Source organism: Durio zibethinus, chromosome 10 (genome assembly GCF_047325235.1).
Source record: "Durio zibethinus cultivar Kanyao isolate XHJ-2024 chromosome 10, ASM4732523v1, whole genome shotgun sequence".
Taxonomy (NCBI): Eukaryota; Viridiplantae; Streptophyta; class Magnoliopsida; order Malvales; family Malvaceae; genus Durio; species Durio zibethinus.
Window position 1 is genome coordinate 13560853 of NC_143171.1, and position 16559 is coordinate 13577411.

General features: G+C 32.8%; 2 protein-coding genes across 4 annotated transcripts; one reads left to right on the forward strand and one right to left on the reverse strand.

The window, feature by feature from the left end:
- Positions 1-1247: 1247 nt before the first annotated feature.
- Positions 1248-12811, forward strand: SLG1 (Tetratricopeptide repeat (TPR)-like superfamily protein). Of its 3 annotated transcripts, none has more exons than XR_016345781.1 (2): positions 1248-4333; positions 10523-12811. XR_016345781.1 is itself a non-coding variant. In XM_089766825.1 (1 exon), the coding sequence occupies exon 1, from the start codon at positions 1454-1456 to the stop codon at positions 4109-4111; it is 2658 nt and encodes an 885-aa protein (XP_089622951.1). In that variant the 5' UTR covers positions 1248-1453; the 3' UTR covers positions 4112-4690. The 3 variants fall into 3 exon arrangements, 1 of the variants encoding a protein (XP_089622951.1); XR_016345780.1 differs by lacking the exon at positions 10523-12811 and adding an exon at positions 4444-4690; XM_089766825.1 differs by lacking the exon at positions 10523-12811 and having other exon boundaries at positions 1248-4690.
- Positions 12812-13980: 1169 nt separating this feature from the next.
- Positions 13981-15181, reverse strand: LOC111291943 (VQ motif-containing protein). The gene has a single exon (XM_022884081.2). The coding sequence runs from the start codon at positions 14894-14896 to the stop codon at positions 14375-14377; it is 522 nt and encodes a 173-aa protein (XP_022739816.1). The 5' UTR covers positions 14897-15181; the 3' UTR covers positions 13981-14374.
- Between the last annotated feature and the right edge of the window lie 1378 nt (positions 15182-16559).

Genomic DNA, 16559 nt, shown 5'->3' on the forward strand with positions numbered 1-16559 from the left:
AAAACATAAATAAAAATAAAAATACTTTTGGATCTTTAAATTTGGGTTTAAAAAATAGCTTTTAAAGTTTAATATCAAAATGAAATTTGGGATCCAATAATATAATTAAAACAGTAGACAAAATTAGGTATCTACGGGTACATATACTTATATCTAGATTTATATATCCTCTTATAATTATAATATACATATCCAAAAAGCACTATGTACATATCTTATAAGTAATATGTACACATCCTATAAGCACAATATATATATTACAAATTAGTTCATACACCTTATAAGTATCAATACCTAGCTTTTTCTACATAAAATTTTATTCATCAAATTTGTTAAGAACAACCTCAAAATCAAAGAATCAAGTAGAAAATGCAAATGTCACAACCTAAGTTAATAAAATTGTTTCAATTAAGACATCAAAACAAAAAGCAAAGTAAATCCAAATTTGATATAAAGCAAAGCAAACCCAAATATCTAATATATCCACAAGCTGTAAAAGCACTCATGCTATCTATGAGAAAGTTGTCCTACATGTCTACATGATATCTTTTTTTTCCCTTTCTAATTTCTTAAGGTGATGAAAATGCACTCAATACCTCATGAATCAAAACTCAACATTAAATCGTGATGGCCTTGTATGTACCAATCACAATATGCACCAATCACAAAACTTAACTGCTAAGCTTAATTCAAAATTTATTCAATACCAGTTTCCAAATTTCAATAAAGTAATATAAGCCAATGAACTCTAAATAGCAACCAATTAAAGTGAAAAAGAAAAAAAATATGAAAATGAAATTGAAGTGATAAAAGAAAACAAAAAAGGTCAAGCAAGAGATACTTAACTTAATGAGCTTATTTAATCAATTTGGTAGAAAACGATCATTATTGGGGTGGGGAAGGAGGGGATTTCCACTTAGTGACTTAAGGTTAATGAGTCAAGGTTGTATACACAAAGGGTGGTTGCTAAAAAAAAAATGGAGATTTTTATAGAAAGGGCTTTGAATGCCCGATTTTGGTCGAGAAGAAGGAAGGTGAAATAAAGATGGAAATATGTGACACAGAAAATTAATGATAGCATGGAATTGAGAGAGGAGGAATTGGAGGAAAGAAAAGGAGTAATGCGCCACATAAAGGGAAAAAAAAACCTTTTCTCTTTGTTTAATATGGGTAATATTGTAATTTTAATTTCTTTATATTAATTTTAAATTTTATTTATCTTTTAAAGTAATTATTTTTTTCAAAGAAATGGATAATTTTATATTATACCCCTTTTTCTAATTCCCCCAATTAAAAATTTGCCAAAATCTGGTCTAGGAATAAAACTACTAGTCTGGCCGTCTGTATTGAATGGACCTAACAATTTCCAGTTTTCGACCGACTAACTATTGCTTTTCTTTAACCAAGTAAGTAACTGTTGTTTTCTTTCCATGCGGAAGAGCTGCTTGAGGGAATGCTTCAGCCAGAAATAGAATCCAAACCTTGGATTAGTATGCTCAATGACTGCACCAGACATGGTAGGCATTATGAAGCCTTGTCCCTTTTCATTCAGAAGGTACGGTGTTCATCAAGTTTTGGACTTGATCACCAAGTTCTTGCAGCCATTCTCAAATCCTGCGCTGCCCTTCGGACCACCGCTTTGGGAAGGGCTCTTCACAGTTGTGCAGTGAAACTGGGTCATTTCTCTTGCCACTTCGTGTCTAAAGCACTGCTCAACATGTATTCTAAATCTGGAGCTGTCGGTGATTGTCAGAAACTATTCGGACAAATGAGCACTTCTGATCCTGTTGTTTGGAACATTGTCTTATCTGGGTTGTCTGGTTATGGGGACTATAATGATCGAGTTCTTGGTTATTTTAATTCGATGCGTGTTTCCAATGAAGCAAAGCCTAATTCTGTCACAGTTGCTATTGCTCTTCCTGTGTATGCTCGGTTAGGAGATATAGATGGAGGGAAGATTGTGCACTCCTACGTGATTAAGTCTGGATTGGAGGCACATACTCTTGTTGGGAATGCACTAATATCAATGTATGCAAAATGTGGACTAGTAAAACAAGATGCACATGCTGCTTTTTGTAGCATTGCTTACAAAGACGTTGTCTCGTGGAATGCAATCATTGCTGGTTTTTCTGAGAATAATTTCATGGATGATGCATTTAGATTGTTCAGGGAGATGCTGAAAGGATCAATAGCACCAAATGATTCAACCATTGTGAATATCTTGCCTGTTTGTGCATCTTTCACTAAGAATGCTGCCTGCTACTTGGGAAAGGAAATTCATTGTTTTCTGTTGAGAAGGACTGAGATGGGAGCAGATGTTTCTGTCTGCAATGCCTTGGTGAGCTTCTATTTGAGAGCTGGGCGTATGGATAAAGCTGAATTAGTTTTCAAAAAGATGGAATCAAGAGATTTGGTTTCCTGGAATGCTATTATTGCCGGATATGTGGCAAATGGTTATTGGTTGAGAGCTTTGGATTTGTTTCAAGAATTGGTCTCTGCAAAAATGTTTGGGCCAAATTCTGTTACTATTGTTAGCATTCTTTCTGCTTGTGCACACTTAAAAGACTTCCAGGTTGGCAAAGCGATCCATGGGTATATTCTTCGGAATTCTTGCTTATATGCAGATACATCGGTGGCAAATGCCCTTGTTAGTTTCTATGTAAAGTGCAATGACCCCGCAGCTGCGTATCAGACATTTTTTATGATTCCTTGGAGAGACTTGGTATCATGGAATTCAATTCTTGATGCCTTGGCAGAGTGTCAATATGATGCTCAGTTTCAGGAACATTTAAGCTGCATGTTTGGGGAAGGATTTAGGCCTGATTTCATCACTGTCTTAGCCATAATACGGTTTTGTGTCTGTTTTTCAAGTCTAGTAAAGGTTAAAGAAACTCATAGCTATTGCCTCAAGGCTGGTATGTTACTAGATGATAGTGAACCTGCTGTTATAAATGCGATAATTGATGCCTATGCCAAATGTGGTAAAATGGAATATGCTACCAGGATTTTTCAGAGTTTATCAGTGAGGAAGAATTTGGTTACTTTCAATTCAATGATCTCAGGTTATGTGAATTCTGGATCATATGATGAAGCATTTATGATATTTAATGGGATGTCTGTGAGAGATCTCACCTCTTGGAATTTGATGGTTCAAGCATGTGCTGAAAATGATTGTCCTGGTCAGGCTTTCAACCTTTTCCATGAATTACAAGCTCAAGGGATGAAGCCTGATGCAGTAACTATTATGAGCATCCTTCCAGTATGTGCTCAAATGGCCTCTGTTTACTTCTTGAAACAGTGCCATGGTTATGCGATAAGAGCTTGTTTGCAAGATGTTCGTTTGAATGGAGCTCTTTTAGATTTATATGCAAAATGTGGCAGCATATGGAGTGCTCATAAGCTTTTCCAGTTAACTCCTGTTAAGGATCTGGTTATGTTCACCTCAATGATAGGTGGGTATGCCATGCATGGTATGGGTGAGGAAGCACTCTGTCTTTTCTCTTATATGCTTGAGTTGGGGCTGAAGCCTGATCATGTTATCATTACTGCCATTTTATCTGCTTGCAGTCATGCTGGCCTGGTAGATGAAGGGTTGGAAATATTTTATTCACTAGGGACCGCTCATGGGATGATACCAACCATTGAACAATATGCTTGCCTTGTGGATCTCCTTGCTCGAGGAGGTCGAATCAGTGATGCATATTCTTTGGTTGCTGGTATGTCTATTGAAGCTAATGCTAATGTGTGGGGTACATTGCTGGGTGCCTGTAGAACTCACCACGAGGTGGAATTGGGTCGTGTTGTGGCAGACCACCTCTTTCAAGTTGAAGCTAATAATATTGGGAACTATGTGGTAATGTCAAACCTATATGCGGCGGATGCCAGATGGGATAGTGTTATGGAGGTGAGAAAACTGATGAAAGCAAGAGATTTGAAAAAACCTGCGGGATGCAGCTGGATTGAGGTAGAGAAGAAAAATAGCGTCTTCATAGCTGGAGACTGTTTTCATCCTAAGAGGAAAATTATTTATAGCACATTAAGTACCTTGGATCAACATATCAAAGAGCCATTTCTGTTTGATAAGATCAATATGGCCACTTACAGCATTTAGTAGCTTTATAAAAGAAGGAAAATGCCACTAAAATGCCAATAACCTTTGTTTTGTTGATCATAATCTTGACTGGCTGAATTCTTTTCCTGTTTTTTGGCGGCAAGGCATTCTACTTAAGTGGGATCAAATCCACTGGAACCTCAAGTGAATCTAGGCTTTTTGATTGGAGTTGATGTTCCTCAACTTTAACAGATATACTGGATAGAAGTAGACAAGATTTCGGTAAGTGTCTGAATTTATTTTCTGCTTCTGCAGTGATTTAGTGAACTTGAAACAAATCATTGGAATTTCTATATACAACTGTTGAACTATTCCTGTTTTTCACTTTTAAGGTAATTCTCCAATGACAAAGACCAAAGAATATTTAGACTACTTATTTATTTTTGCCTTTTGGAGTTGAATGAGCCCATAAGCTGTTCGCAGGATCTTCTAAAGGAGATAGGGTCATCTTTGTTGGTTCTGCAGAGTAGTAAGTTGAGTGCTTCAAGTTTAGATATTGTTTTGATGTTCAATAGCTGAGAATTCTGTGTATCCTTTCTACATAAGTTTGATACATATAAAAGTTAAAATTTCTAGCAACGTGCAGCATGCTAAAGTGGTTTTGCTCACTTGTTTGCAACTTCAGAAATATCAGGTTCATCATACACTTTCTATTTTCTTCTCCTCATTTCACCTACATATGTGAAGTATTTTTTTGCCTGCAATACGACCTGCATGACCTTAGAATTTTCTATTTTTTTTGGTTTTCTCCCCTAGATAAACAAGCATATTATGCATCCTGTAGGTGAAGTAGTATGAAATTCGGTTAGTGTTAACTGAGTGTTCTTTTAGGCTTTCATTGATACTAAAGCTGCAAATGACCTGGCCCAAGAAAACAAGAATAATGTTATGGTTTCTGCTCAGTTTGGTAAGGGGAGCATAGCTTTGAACTCCAGTCAAGCGGAATTCAAGTTTAACTTGATGAAAATATTTAAAATGAGTTGAGTTAGCAAGAATTTTATATAAAGTCAAGATTAAATTCTAAGAAAATCAGAATTACGGTCTTCATCTGATGCTGAGCTGTTAGTAAGCTATCATGCTAGTATAGTTGCCATCAAATCCTATTTTATGTTTCTTAAAGATAGGAATCTGTTGCATTATTTATTTTTTATTTTCTTTAAGTTTAAATGTTAACTTTATTAAGGTAGTATAGATACTAGCAAGTCCTATTTTATGTTCTTCAAGGTAAGAAGATTTTTGCACTATTATATTTTTAATTTATCTCTTGAGGTCAAAATGACCCGGTTGTTCTGGTAATTCCAGATTTGCTAGGAGTTTCAACGTTGAATCTAATGGACTCACTTTTGCTTTTAGTTTTAGTTAGGGAATAGTTTTAAGTTGATTTGATTGATAGTTTTGCGAGATGGATCTTTAGTGGTTGTCAGAATAAGCTTACTATAAGTCTATAAATAATTATGCAACTTCTTTCATCTAATAAGTTATCTGTTATGACAACTTTAGTTGCTTTTTATTCTTTGCTATGCTTTCTTTGGGATTGCTTGAAGCTACTCTAACACTATGTATTAGGGTGAGGGGAGTGAAAGAAAAGGAAAGGATGTGAAACGTGGAAACCTTTTCCTTTTTTGTGTAACATTTAAAATAAATAAAGGGGGAGGGTTAAGCACCCCATTTTTCAATTACCCCAAATTGGGGGAAATGGAGGAGAAACGAAAGGACTAAAATTTTTTAATTATGAAATGACTTTTATACCTTTTTTTTTCAATTTTCAAAGATCATTATAATCCTTTCCCTCTTTAGCTCATTCATCATTTTTTTTTTTTTTTTTTTCTTTAATTTGTGCTTGGGTCTGAAATTTTTTGTCATTTAGAAACCCTTCCTTTCCTTTCTTTTCTTTTCTTTTACTAAATTTAATCCAAACATAACTTAAGCCTAAACCTTAGGTGTGAAGCCCATATCTCTGCTTCACCAATATCTTCTTTAACTCTACTTCTGTCAGATTAAGAACCAGCTTTAAATAATTGGCTATAAACGCTAAATAGTTATTCTCCAAACTCTGTCCAATCTCATGTAGCCATTAAACTTCAACCCTAAGCCTAATTTACTGTTTATAAAACTGTTTCACATCAATGTTATTGGTACTGTACTAGAACCATTGTTATCGGCTGGCAAATTCCAATTTTCCCTGAAACTGGTGCATAAATCTCCAAATTCCATTGCAGTTGAAATATTGGGCTATGCTACCCTGTAGCAGTTGTACCGGGACATTGAAGTTGAAAACTCCTGTTTGGACCAGTACAAAAAATACCTTTTTTCATATTTTAAATGGTAATGTCATTTTTTTTTGGTCAATTAATTGTACACAAATATGAAATCTCAACCATTCACGGGTTTGGCCTCCATATAAAATTTAGGTAGACCCACAAAATTCATGGTTGGGACATGGGATTGAATAATTGTATACTTGTAGGAAGAAAGAACTGTAGTTTGTATGAACCCCTCAAAAATGACAATTGAATGCATAAAAATGTGAAAGTAATTCAACAAGTCAAGTGACACAAACTCGGATAATACATAAAAACCAAATTATAAAATAAACAACATATATTAATAAGACCATAATAGTAATTTAGCTTCTTTTTTTTTTTTCAAACAGGAGTTATAGTCATTTGTTTAACCCACTTCTCCCAACTTTTTCTCCATTCTAAAAAATGTATGTGCAGTTATTTGACTTTCTTCTCTTTTCTATACTTAAAATGACTAATTTTTATTCATTTTGATAATTTTATAATATTTAGTTATTTATTTATTTCGCCCACATAGCAGGTGTGCATAGGACTAGTAATTAATTATGCAAAAAGCATGATCTTGTTCCACACTATCAATATTCAATTTTTTCCATCATAAATCAACTAAAAAAGCTTATTACATTTCTCATCCAGTTAAGCTCTAATCACTAGTTCTTGTTAATCATACAAACAGTTTTTCTTAAATTTATTGTAAACCTTGCTGTTCGTAACACATGATAATTTTTGAACTCAAGGGTCATGTGTCTAGTCAATGCGTTAAATGCTAGAAGTTCAAGGGTTTGAGTGTTCTTTTTTATGCTTCTTTAAGTTTGGCTGTTTCTTTTTCTCCCCTTCATTTCCTCTTCTCATGTATGCTTATAACTTATTTAGTTTGCATTTCATTTGTTCTCTAATGATTTATGATTATTAAAAGGTGTTTCCCTCTACATATTCATCATTTCATTTTCTTCTACAATCTCTGATTGGACTCCTATAAGAACTGGGACTGGCTCTTAAACATTGAAATAATGCCACAATAGATGATGGAAGGGGTTTATTTGTAAAACTTTCCTAATTGCTACAGGATGTTTTATGCATGAGTTAAAATTCAAGTCTTTTAATGGATTCGATATCAAGTTTGTGTTATTTGATGTACTGTTTTCCATTTGTTACCCCTTAGCATTCAGTTCTGTTTGCTTCTTTTGTTAAATATCTACCTTCTTTCCAAACTCAAGTAGTGAGCACGTAACTGCCTCTTAAGAGTCGATAGAAATGAGTGGCGCAAGAAGATTCAAACTACAACCTATCTTGATTTTCTTATTTGGTTTTTCTTACAATCAACCCCAGAGTATGGGATATAAGGCTTAGTGTGTTATTGTTGTTGTGTGTTTGCAATGGTTTGCTGCTTAAGGAATTTTGTTTAAAATCAAAGCAAACAATTGTAAATTTCCTGATATGGTAGGTTTTTGTTGACTCCTGTATTTATTTTCTCTTGTAGATGTAAGTTTTGCTTTCAACTCTCAAAGATCAAGTAGAGATCAGTTTCAACCATTTTTTTATTTACTCATGGTTCCTGAAATTGTATGAGCATCTGAGCTGTGAGCCATTAAAGTTTTGTGTAGAAGTTACTATCATTCCTGTCAGCAAGCATTAGTTATTCAGTCATTGAGCTTAGAATCATTAGTTGATTTTGTAGAATAAATCTATAGATATTTTTTCTATGTGACTTTACCATAGGTTGATCGTTCCCACAGTTCATGGGAATTATGAAATGCTTTACCATGGGGGTAGTAAAGTTATTTTCACAAGCTCTGGTAAAGTAAACCAAAACGAAGTGACAAAATAACCCCTCAGGCATTCCATCACTTATCCTAAAAATTGACCCTTTTTCATTAACAAAAGAAAGAATTCTAGCTCTTGTATTCTCTCCCTGTTTCTCTTACTGTTGTAGATCAAGCTACCAGTGAATACGCCAAAAATGACATTCCGAGAGACCAGGTTGTAAGTCATCAAACACCTTCCTATTTCGCTTGAAAATTGAAGATTCTATGGTAAACTCTCTCTCTCTCTCTCTCTCTCTTCATTGTTTCTCATATGCATCTAGCCATATGTTTGGTCTGAATTTCATTTCATTGTTGTTGCACTAACATACCCAAATATTTATGTGTAATTTATGTCACTAATGTCACTGGTTTTTTATGAATTCATTTTGTTTTTTGCTTAAGTTTTTGCCATTTTATTTGTTGTTCCCATTACTTGATTCACTAATAAGCATCATGTGCTTTCCGGTTTTCTTTCATTGGTTGCTTAATTAGAGTTAAGTTTTGAAAGCATTCTAGGCTAATTCAAAATGATTTATTTCTTTTTCTACTACATTATTAGCTGATAAGCTTCATTTGCTTTAAATTTCTTTGGTTGCTTACTTTATTGTGTTAATCGCTAAATGGATGCTTGAACTATTTTGATAACTATATTGCATTGTGTCCTTTTATTTTTATTTTTCCCTTCCATTAAATTTTATTGAGTTAAATAGTTAGTTCAATTGGGGTAGCTAGGGTTAGTTAATTTCCTTCTTTCTAGTATTATTTGAAATTGTGAATTGTAAATGCCGTTGGGGTCACAAAAAGAATGACCTCTTTGCCAAGTCTTATTTGCAACAGTTGGAGATTGGGAATTGTTTGCAAATGCTTTCATGTCTTTGTGAAACAATCTTATTAGCAAAGGATAGTTGTTTACAGTTAGAAACACAATGGACTGTTGATTGTAAACAAATTACTTTCTCCCATGAGCTGATTTTTTTCATATATTGTGGGTTTGTTTTTTCCCTAGTCTTGCAGACTTAAGATTTTCTAATTCTTAAAGGTGTTTTGATGCAATGTTGAACATATTCTTTGCTTCTCCTAGTGCTAATTAGGTACCTGGTTGTCATATTGTGTCAAAGGTCAAAGTACTGAAGCGAGGCTACCACCTCATGGACCATTGGGGTATCCTGCCTTTGCTTGGGATGACAATACTCATTAGTTGGTGGCAAGTGAAATTTTTTTGGGTTGATTAATTATAGGTGCATATTTTTTATTTATTATTGGTATCATTTTGGCTGTTTTAATTTAACTAAATTGATAACCAATACTGCTTTATATCAATAAGGACAATCTTGGGTATGGTTTAGGAGGTCTAAACATTTCTCCCGCTGTGCAAAGGTTGATTCTATCTTTTAATAATTCCACTAACGACAGTGGGAAAATGCAAACAACGATATTGCAGTTGAGAATGATAGAGTGGCTGGATTGGATGATCAAGTGGTTATTTAATTAAATTATGGAGTTGAGATACTTGAATTTGCAATGGTCAACAGGAAAAGAGCTTTAATTCTAATTATGTTGTTTAATAAATTTGAAGGATATCTACGGACTAGGTTTAAGTAATACCATATTTTAAATTTACTAGCTATGTATATGTTGAAGCAGTTTTTAGTTTGATAGTAAGTTTAAAATTACCTTTGGTTTTAATGTTGAATGTTTGCTTATTTGTGTGTGATTGGCATTCTAGAGGATCATAGCTACTTTTAAGGCCAACAATTCAAATGACTATAACTATTTTGGAATGTGATAAATGTTCTTGTATTCATTTTTTTGGTGATCTAAATTGTTTAATGCTCTTTGGGTTTTTGACTTCAAGATAAATTTGTTCAGTATAACTGGTAATTTTTGGGTTTGTTTTATAGTGATTCTAAGATGCATTTACTTTAGTATTATTAGTTTAAAGGAGATTTATTGTAGCTTTACATTTTGTACTTTAGAATTTATATAAATCATAGCCAACTAAAAGGCTTTTGAATGTTCATATGACTCGATAACTTCTCATTAGCAAAAAATATAGGTGAAATATTTTAGTTGGGTTTGAAATGCTTTTACATTGTTAAGAGCATTTTGGATTAGTTAGATTTCTAGTAACATTGGCTACAAATATATATTGATCTTTGCAAACATACCAAACAAATCAATGTTACGTATCCAATAATTTAATTGCAACAATTACATGCGTAGAATCACATTCTGTTGAATTATATTTCTTTTATTCGTCTTGCCATAAATTGATACACATCTTACCTTCTTCTACTCCTAAGGTTGAATGCGATTTTGTCATCGGACAGTTTAAGCCATTCCACCTAATCTTGAATGATGAAGGTTCATGGTAGTGTGGCTGCCATTCCGGTGTGGCACCTAATTTGATGTTGTTATATCATGGTACCCCTCAATGACTTAAAACAACAATAATAGTGTTCTTGACACAGTGCAGTCGACCTGTGCTAGCTGGTTCAGGTAAGTCAATTATTTGCATTTTGCCATTACGATAATATCACTCAAGGTTATATTTAGGTTCCAAGTTTACTTTTTTATTCCCTTTTCTTTTTTTCTGTTTTGGTTATTTGTATCATTTCCCTTTTTCCTTTTAGGTCTCTGGTGAACTATTTCAATTGTTTATTCAATTTTTAATCAAAATTTTTTTAAATGATAGTAATTCTCGCTCTTGCTTAAAAGTCTTATATACTATGGGCTACTGTTGAATTATTGGCAAATTGGAGAGGTGCCTAAATAAAAAGTGGGAGTAATATGGCTTCTATTTTTATTGTTCATTTTTATGCTTCTCTTTTATGATTTTTTTTTTTTTTTTTTGGGTGCTTGGGTTGTGATTAAGTGTTTTTTTTTTCTTTTTTTGGTCCATAGATAAATATATATATATATATATATTCTCTCTCTTAAACTAAGGTTTGGCTCTTAAATGTTGAGGAGATGCTTTATTTTTGGTAGTGTAGTTGTATTTTTTTATGTTTATCAAAATTTAGCTCAGTTTGTAAAATAATTTATGGCACGCTTACTGTTATAAGTACAATAGGAGATAATCTTTGTTCTACTAACGATTCAAAATAGACATTGCAAACTTAAGCTGCGGTGATATGGTGTTTCTTTACTAAACGAGATTTATGTACTCCGGTTGCCACAAGATTGGGGGGGGAGGGGGGTCATGGATTGTTTGGAATGAGTTTATGAAGAGGGCAGCAGATATATGTATATAAAGAATGAGTTCACAAAATCTTTTATTAAAATTATTAAAAGAAAAACTAAAATTGAATACCAAAACAGATGGTTTACAAAAGCTTTAATTATCCATTTCACCTCCTCTAGCATTTAACAAAATGTCTAATATAATGCTTAGCACTAAAAATATGTTCAATATGTTTTCAAACTTTCATGTCATATACCAAAGTAAAAATATTGTGGAGTGGCATCCATCCAATCAAAATGTGCCATTTAGCTAAAAAAAAAATGCTACGTCACTCCCTGGGTGTAAGTGCGCAATGGACACATTGAGATGACATATCAGAAATGTGGCCTAACCTCATTTGTTAAAATATTATAAATTTTTTATTTTTGAAAAAAAAAAAAAAAAGAAAATTCTTTTCCTTTTTTTCTTCTCTATCCCCTTCTTCTGCTCTCTTTGCATTTACTAGTTGAATGTGACCAATATCCTATTGGAACTGGCCCGCTGAGGCTTGATTCGGCACCAATTTGGTCAAATCTGTCGTGTTTTAGTCGAGCTTTAAATAATTTTTTATTTTTGAAAAAAAAAAAAAAAAAAAAAAAAAGACAAAAAGTAAGATAAAATCTTTTTTCTTTCTTTCCCTTCTCTCTCCTCTCCTTCATTTTCTCTTTTTGCATCTACTAGCTGATTGTGACTATTATCCTCTTGGATCTGGTCAGCAGAGGTTTGATCTGGCATCAATATGGCCAAATCTGCCGTGTTTTAAACTATATATACAAACTTTCAATAATTTTTAAAAGTTCTAGCGGTTTGAAATTTTCAATGTCATAACGCATTATTGATCTATATACTTAGCTCTATGAATCTATTAGTTTTGGTTGAGTTTTAGTTCTTATTTAGATGTGTTGAACTGGGAAATTCTAGAATTTCATCTGTAATTCGATCTAAGTGTTGCCTGGTTAAAAAAAAAAAATCCACTACAATTGAATTATTTAAAAATGCTCTAGCAACCTTGGAGGACCATTTCTTGGATTTTCAACATATTTAGAATTGCACTTAATGGGCCATTTCTGCTTGGCTTTTCCTGCACCTTTGCCATGATGACTGCATTTTTGTATGCAGATGACGAAGTATAAAGGACAAGAATTGCTTTAAGTTCTCTGAGGAAATATTGGTATTTCGTTTTTACAGAATAGTCAATCAATTTTTAAACAATTTATTGGATTGGCTATGACTATGAGATAGCTAGATTGCCGTTCTCGAGAGTCTGGTCTTAGTTCTTTTCTAGTGGCTTCTCTAATCGTCTGTCTTCATATTGTACTAATTTCTGCTAATCAATAGATGGACTTTCTGGTTTGAGTTATTTCTATAATTTATGGTGTGATTTTACAGGAATGCCTGTTAATGATGCAGATCTTTCATATTTGAAATTTGCTTGTCTGCATAATTAAAGCATTTTATTCAGTTTTGGACATTTATGGTGGTATCTCTCTTCTTTTCTGAAGCTTCCATTCCATGTATTCATAATAGATACAATTCTCTTTGCATGTATGAAATTAATTACTTATGCGGCATCATTCTTTGCTTTGTTCATTTCTGGATTCCTACAATATCTAAGTAAGATGGACATCTTTTGGTGGCTCTTTAACAATTCTAAGTTGATATTCTATTCAATCTTGTTGCATATTGTGGACTCTAAACGTGTCTTGCCAGTCTGATGGGATCAAATAGTCCTTATGACATGGTAGCAGTTATTTATTCTATGCATGCGTGTTTGATAGCATCTAACAGTATTTACGCAATGGAAACCATATACTATATCCACAATGAAGTTTCTAATTTTTACATCTTAAATATCCATTTTAATAACATTCTTCATAATGTTTTTAATATTAAGTTTAAAAATTCCTAATCATTTTTGAGTTGTTGCTAGATCTCAGTGTTAGATGCTGAAGAGATGGCAGTTGCTTTGCTCTTTTTCATCTTCTCACGAATTGGTGACCTTGCGTTTATGGGGAGTCCCCATTATAGTTATGCCTTAACGTTCTTTAGAGATTCTAGAAACACGAGACCACCTTAAAATTCCTCTTGTCATCGTTATTCTCATATCAGCTTTGTAGCATAAATGATACGCTCTTTTAACACTTCAACTCCTGCATACTTGCAGCTGCCCTCCATATTGTGGCTTTTCTTTCCCACCTTGTTGATTTACTAGTGCATTTTGTGTATCTTTTTGTGTTTTGTTGATTATGAATGCTTGGTTGATTGTTTATTATGGATTTTAAGCTTGAGAAATTTTGGTAGTTTGGGGATATTATTTGATTCTGCATATGGGTAATGTTAGGTGATGGTTGTTATGTTTCTTTTGATAATTCTTAGGTGTAATGTAATTCTTTATGTAAAATTTAATAATGCTCTATTGTATTTATCACATTAATTGACAAGTTGTATGTAGTTATGTTTGATGAATCAGTTGTAATAAATTTGATTATGCTTATGTAATATATTCGATTTTTTTATGTGCACCGAACATGATGCAGGAGTTTAGAGAAAGAAAAAGTGTTTTTCTAGAAAAAAAAAAAAAAAAAAGTAATTTAAAAGTTTATCGTGCAAATAAAATACAAACATATTGACTCCCTATTTCTAATGGCAGGAAGAAGGGAAACATGGTATGATCGACAACAAATTACACTGCTATGTTGAAGAGAGTATAGCTTTTATGATCCTTTCCAGTAAATGCTGCAAGTTGGCATTCAACCCTCTAGTTCTATTGTTATTTTGAAGAACATGTCGGTTTTATGACCCTTGCATGCATTCATCATCAGAAATTCATTCATGACATCAAGACCATTGATGAGGCAAATAAATTTACACGCTTCATTATAATCAGTAAAGGTACAATTAGTTCCTCAGGGGAAAAAAAAAAAGGATTAAATCATGCTTTATCATTTGTTCTTGGAGATGTTAAAGGAAACAAAGAAAGTAATTCTGGTTCCATTTTTCCTGTTCTTGACCGTGGCGATGGATGCAGATAAAAGCGTCTCTCTTTGATAGCTTTTTCTTCTTCTTCTGTGTTCAAATCGCTTTCTGGTGATTCCTCTATGTTTTCCTCTTCTAGTAGGGATAGCTTGGAGAAAACTGTTGATGGAGTGCCCACAGGACTTGTGAGAAGACAAGAGCTCCCTGATCTTGATGGTGATGTAGCAGGTTTAAAACTCAATGGGGGTTTTACTATCTCTAGTTTGGGCCTCATGTATTGCCTTCTTTCATGTAGTTTAGAAGTTGGCCTCTTTAAGCCTGGACCCTTCGTACCTGCTCCTTCTTCTGCTGCATCACTCTCTGATGGGCCTGTTAACCGCTGCACAACCTCTCGGAAAGTGTTTGAGTCTGTTTGCACAAAAGTGGTCAAGGGTGTACAACTGGTTGCAGCCTGGCTTGGTGGTTTTTCCATCGGCATTTATCTCTTTAGAAAAGCTTCTGTCCTGCACGAGGTTCCCACTTGCAAATTGGTATTGGGTCTCATTTGTAGAGAATGGCTATTAGAAATTAAACTTTTTTTTTTTTTTTGGGGGGGGGGGGGGGGGGAATGTATATTTTAGTTGAAATGGGTGAACTTTTTTTTTTTTTCATTGTCTTTACGTACCTGCCTTTTATGTGGCTGGTGCGCCAGGTTTGGTCCTTTTGACCCAACTAGTTAGAAACCTACATTCATCATTAATGCACCAGGTGTTGAAACAAAAGTGCATGATTGCTTAAAAATATAAAACATAAATTTTTTATCACTTGAAGTGTGGGTATTTAAAAAAAAAAAAAAAAAGAATTTAACTTTTTCAATGATGGAAAATAAAAATATTTGAGAAAGAAGTTAAAATATATATATATGATCTTTTTCATTATAATGTTTTTTTTATTTTTGTTTTTTTTCCGTGACTTATATTCTTTCTATTAGTATTTAAAAGAAATCTAATTTAAAATAATTTGTGCAAAATATAACCAAAAAATTACAAAATAGAATATCTTTTAATATAGTTTGGACATGTATTGTCTAGTCAAGGAAAACTTACCGAATTAATATAGTTGTCATAAATAAATTAATTAGATTCATAACTAATTAGAAACTCATTTAATTCAAATCAATTTGAACTCATTATAAACATAATCTTAAATATATAAATTAAAAATAGATTAATAACTTCAAACTGATTTGAATATGAAATGATTCGATAAATAACTTGATTACGATATCTAATTAATACTGTAGACTCGACAACAATTTAATTTTTATCTAAACAAATGCAGAACCTGAACAAATTATCTCTAACTATGTATTAAACAAGAGGAGGGTCAAAACAAGTTAATGTATTAATATTAGACCAACTTTCAAGGTTAATGCTTTAAAAATATAAAGACTTGTGGCTAAATGTTAAATCCTATACTCAAAGAATCAGATTAGAATCTGTTTCCTGGAACAAAAGAAATATATAAATATGAGTCGTTAGTGGATGCAATTAATAACATATAAATAAAAGAAAATATTAATCTGATAAAAGAAAAGAAGAGAGAAACGTAGGTTTTGAGATGGAATTGAAAGCATACCTCAAATGGGAATCCTTAGGAAAGCAATGACAAGGAAAGCGATGGGAATTCACTGGTACATATATAGATGGAAGAAAATAATTAAAAGCAAGAGCAAGGAAGGAGATGAATAATAAAGGAAGAGAAATGGTTACCTGTTTAAAGTAACAACTAAAATCAAAGCTAAGGTTTCCTGGCCGATGGAGCCAGTTAGGACAACTGAAAATTAAGTAATATCAACAACCAAAAAACTAAATGGAAAGGAAGGTATTTCAATCCATATATATATTTATATATATATATATATATATATATATGTTTCCACAACTCTAATCATTCTGAATGTTAAACAGGCTTTTCAATTTTTAATTAACTGACGAATATACATTGTTTAATTAGTTTACAAGAAAACAAAAAGATTGTATAATCTGTATTCATTTATTATTTTATTATTCGTGAATATTTATTTTTTTCATTAATCTTAAAATAATAATTTTATAAAAATACAAATTATTCTAAAGTGTGATTTGTGAAGTATAAATAAT

Excerpts from the sequence above, each read along its gene's own strand:
- LOC111291943 (XM_022884081.2), bottom strand. The coding sequence starts at position 14,896 with ATGCCGATGGAAAAACCACCAAGCCAGGCTGCAACCAGTTGTACACCC.
- SLG1 (XM_089766825.1), top strand. The coding sequence starts at position 1,454 with ATGCTTCAGCCAGAAATAGAATCCAAACCTTGGATTAGTATGCTCAAT.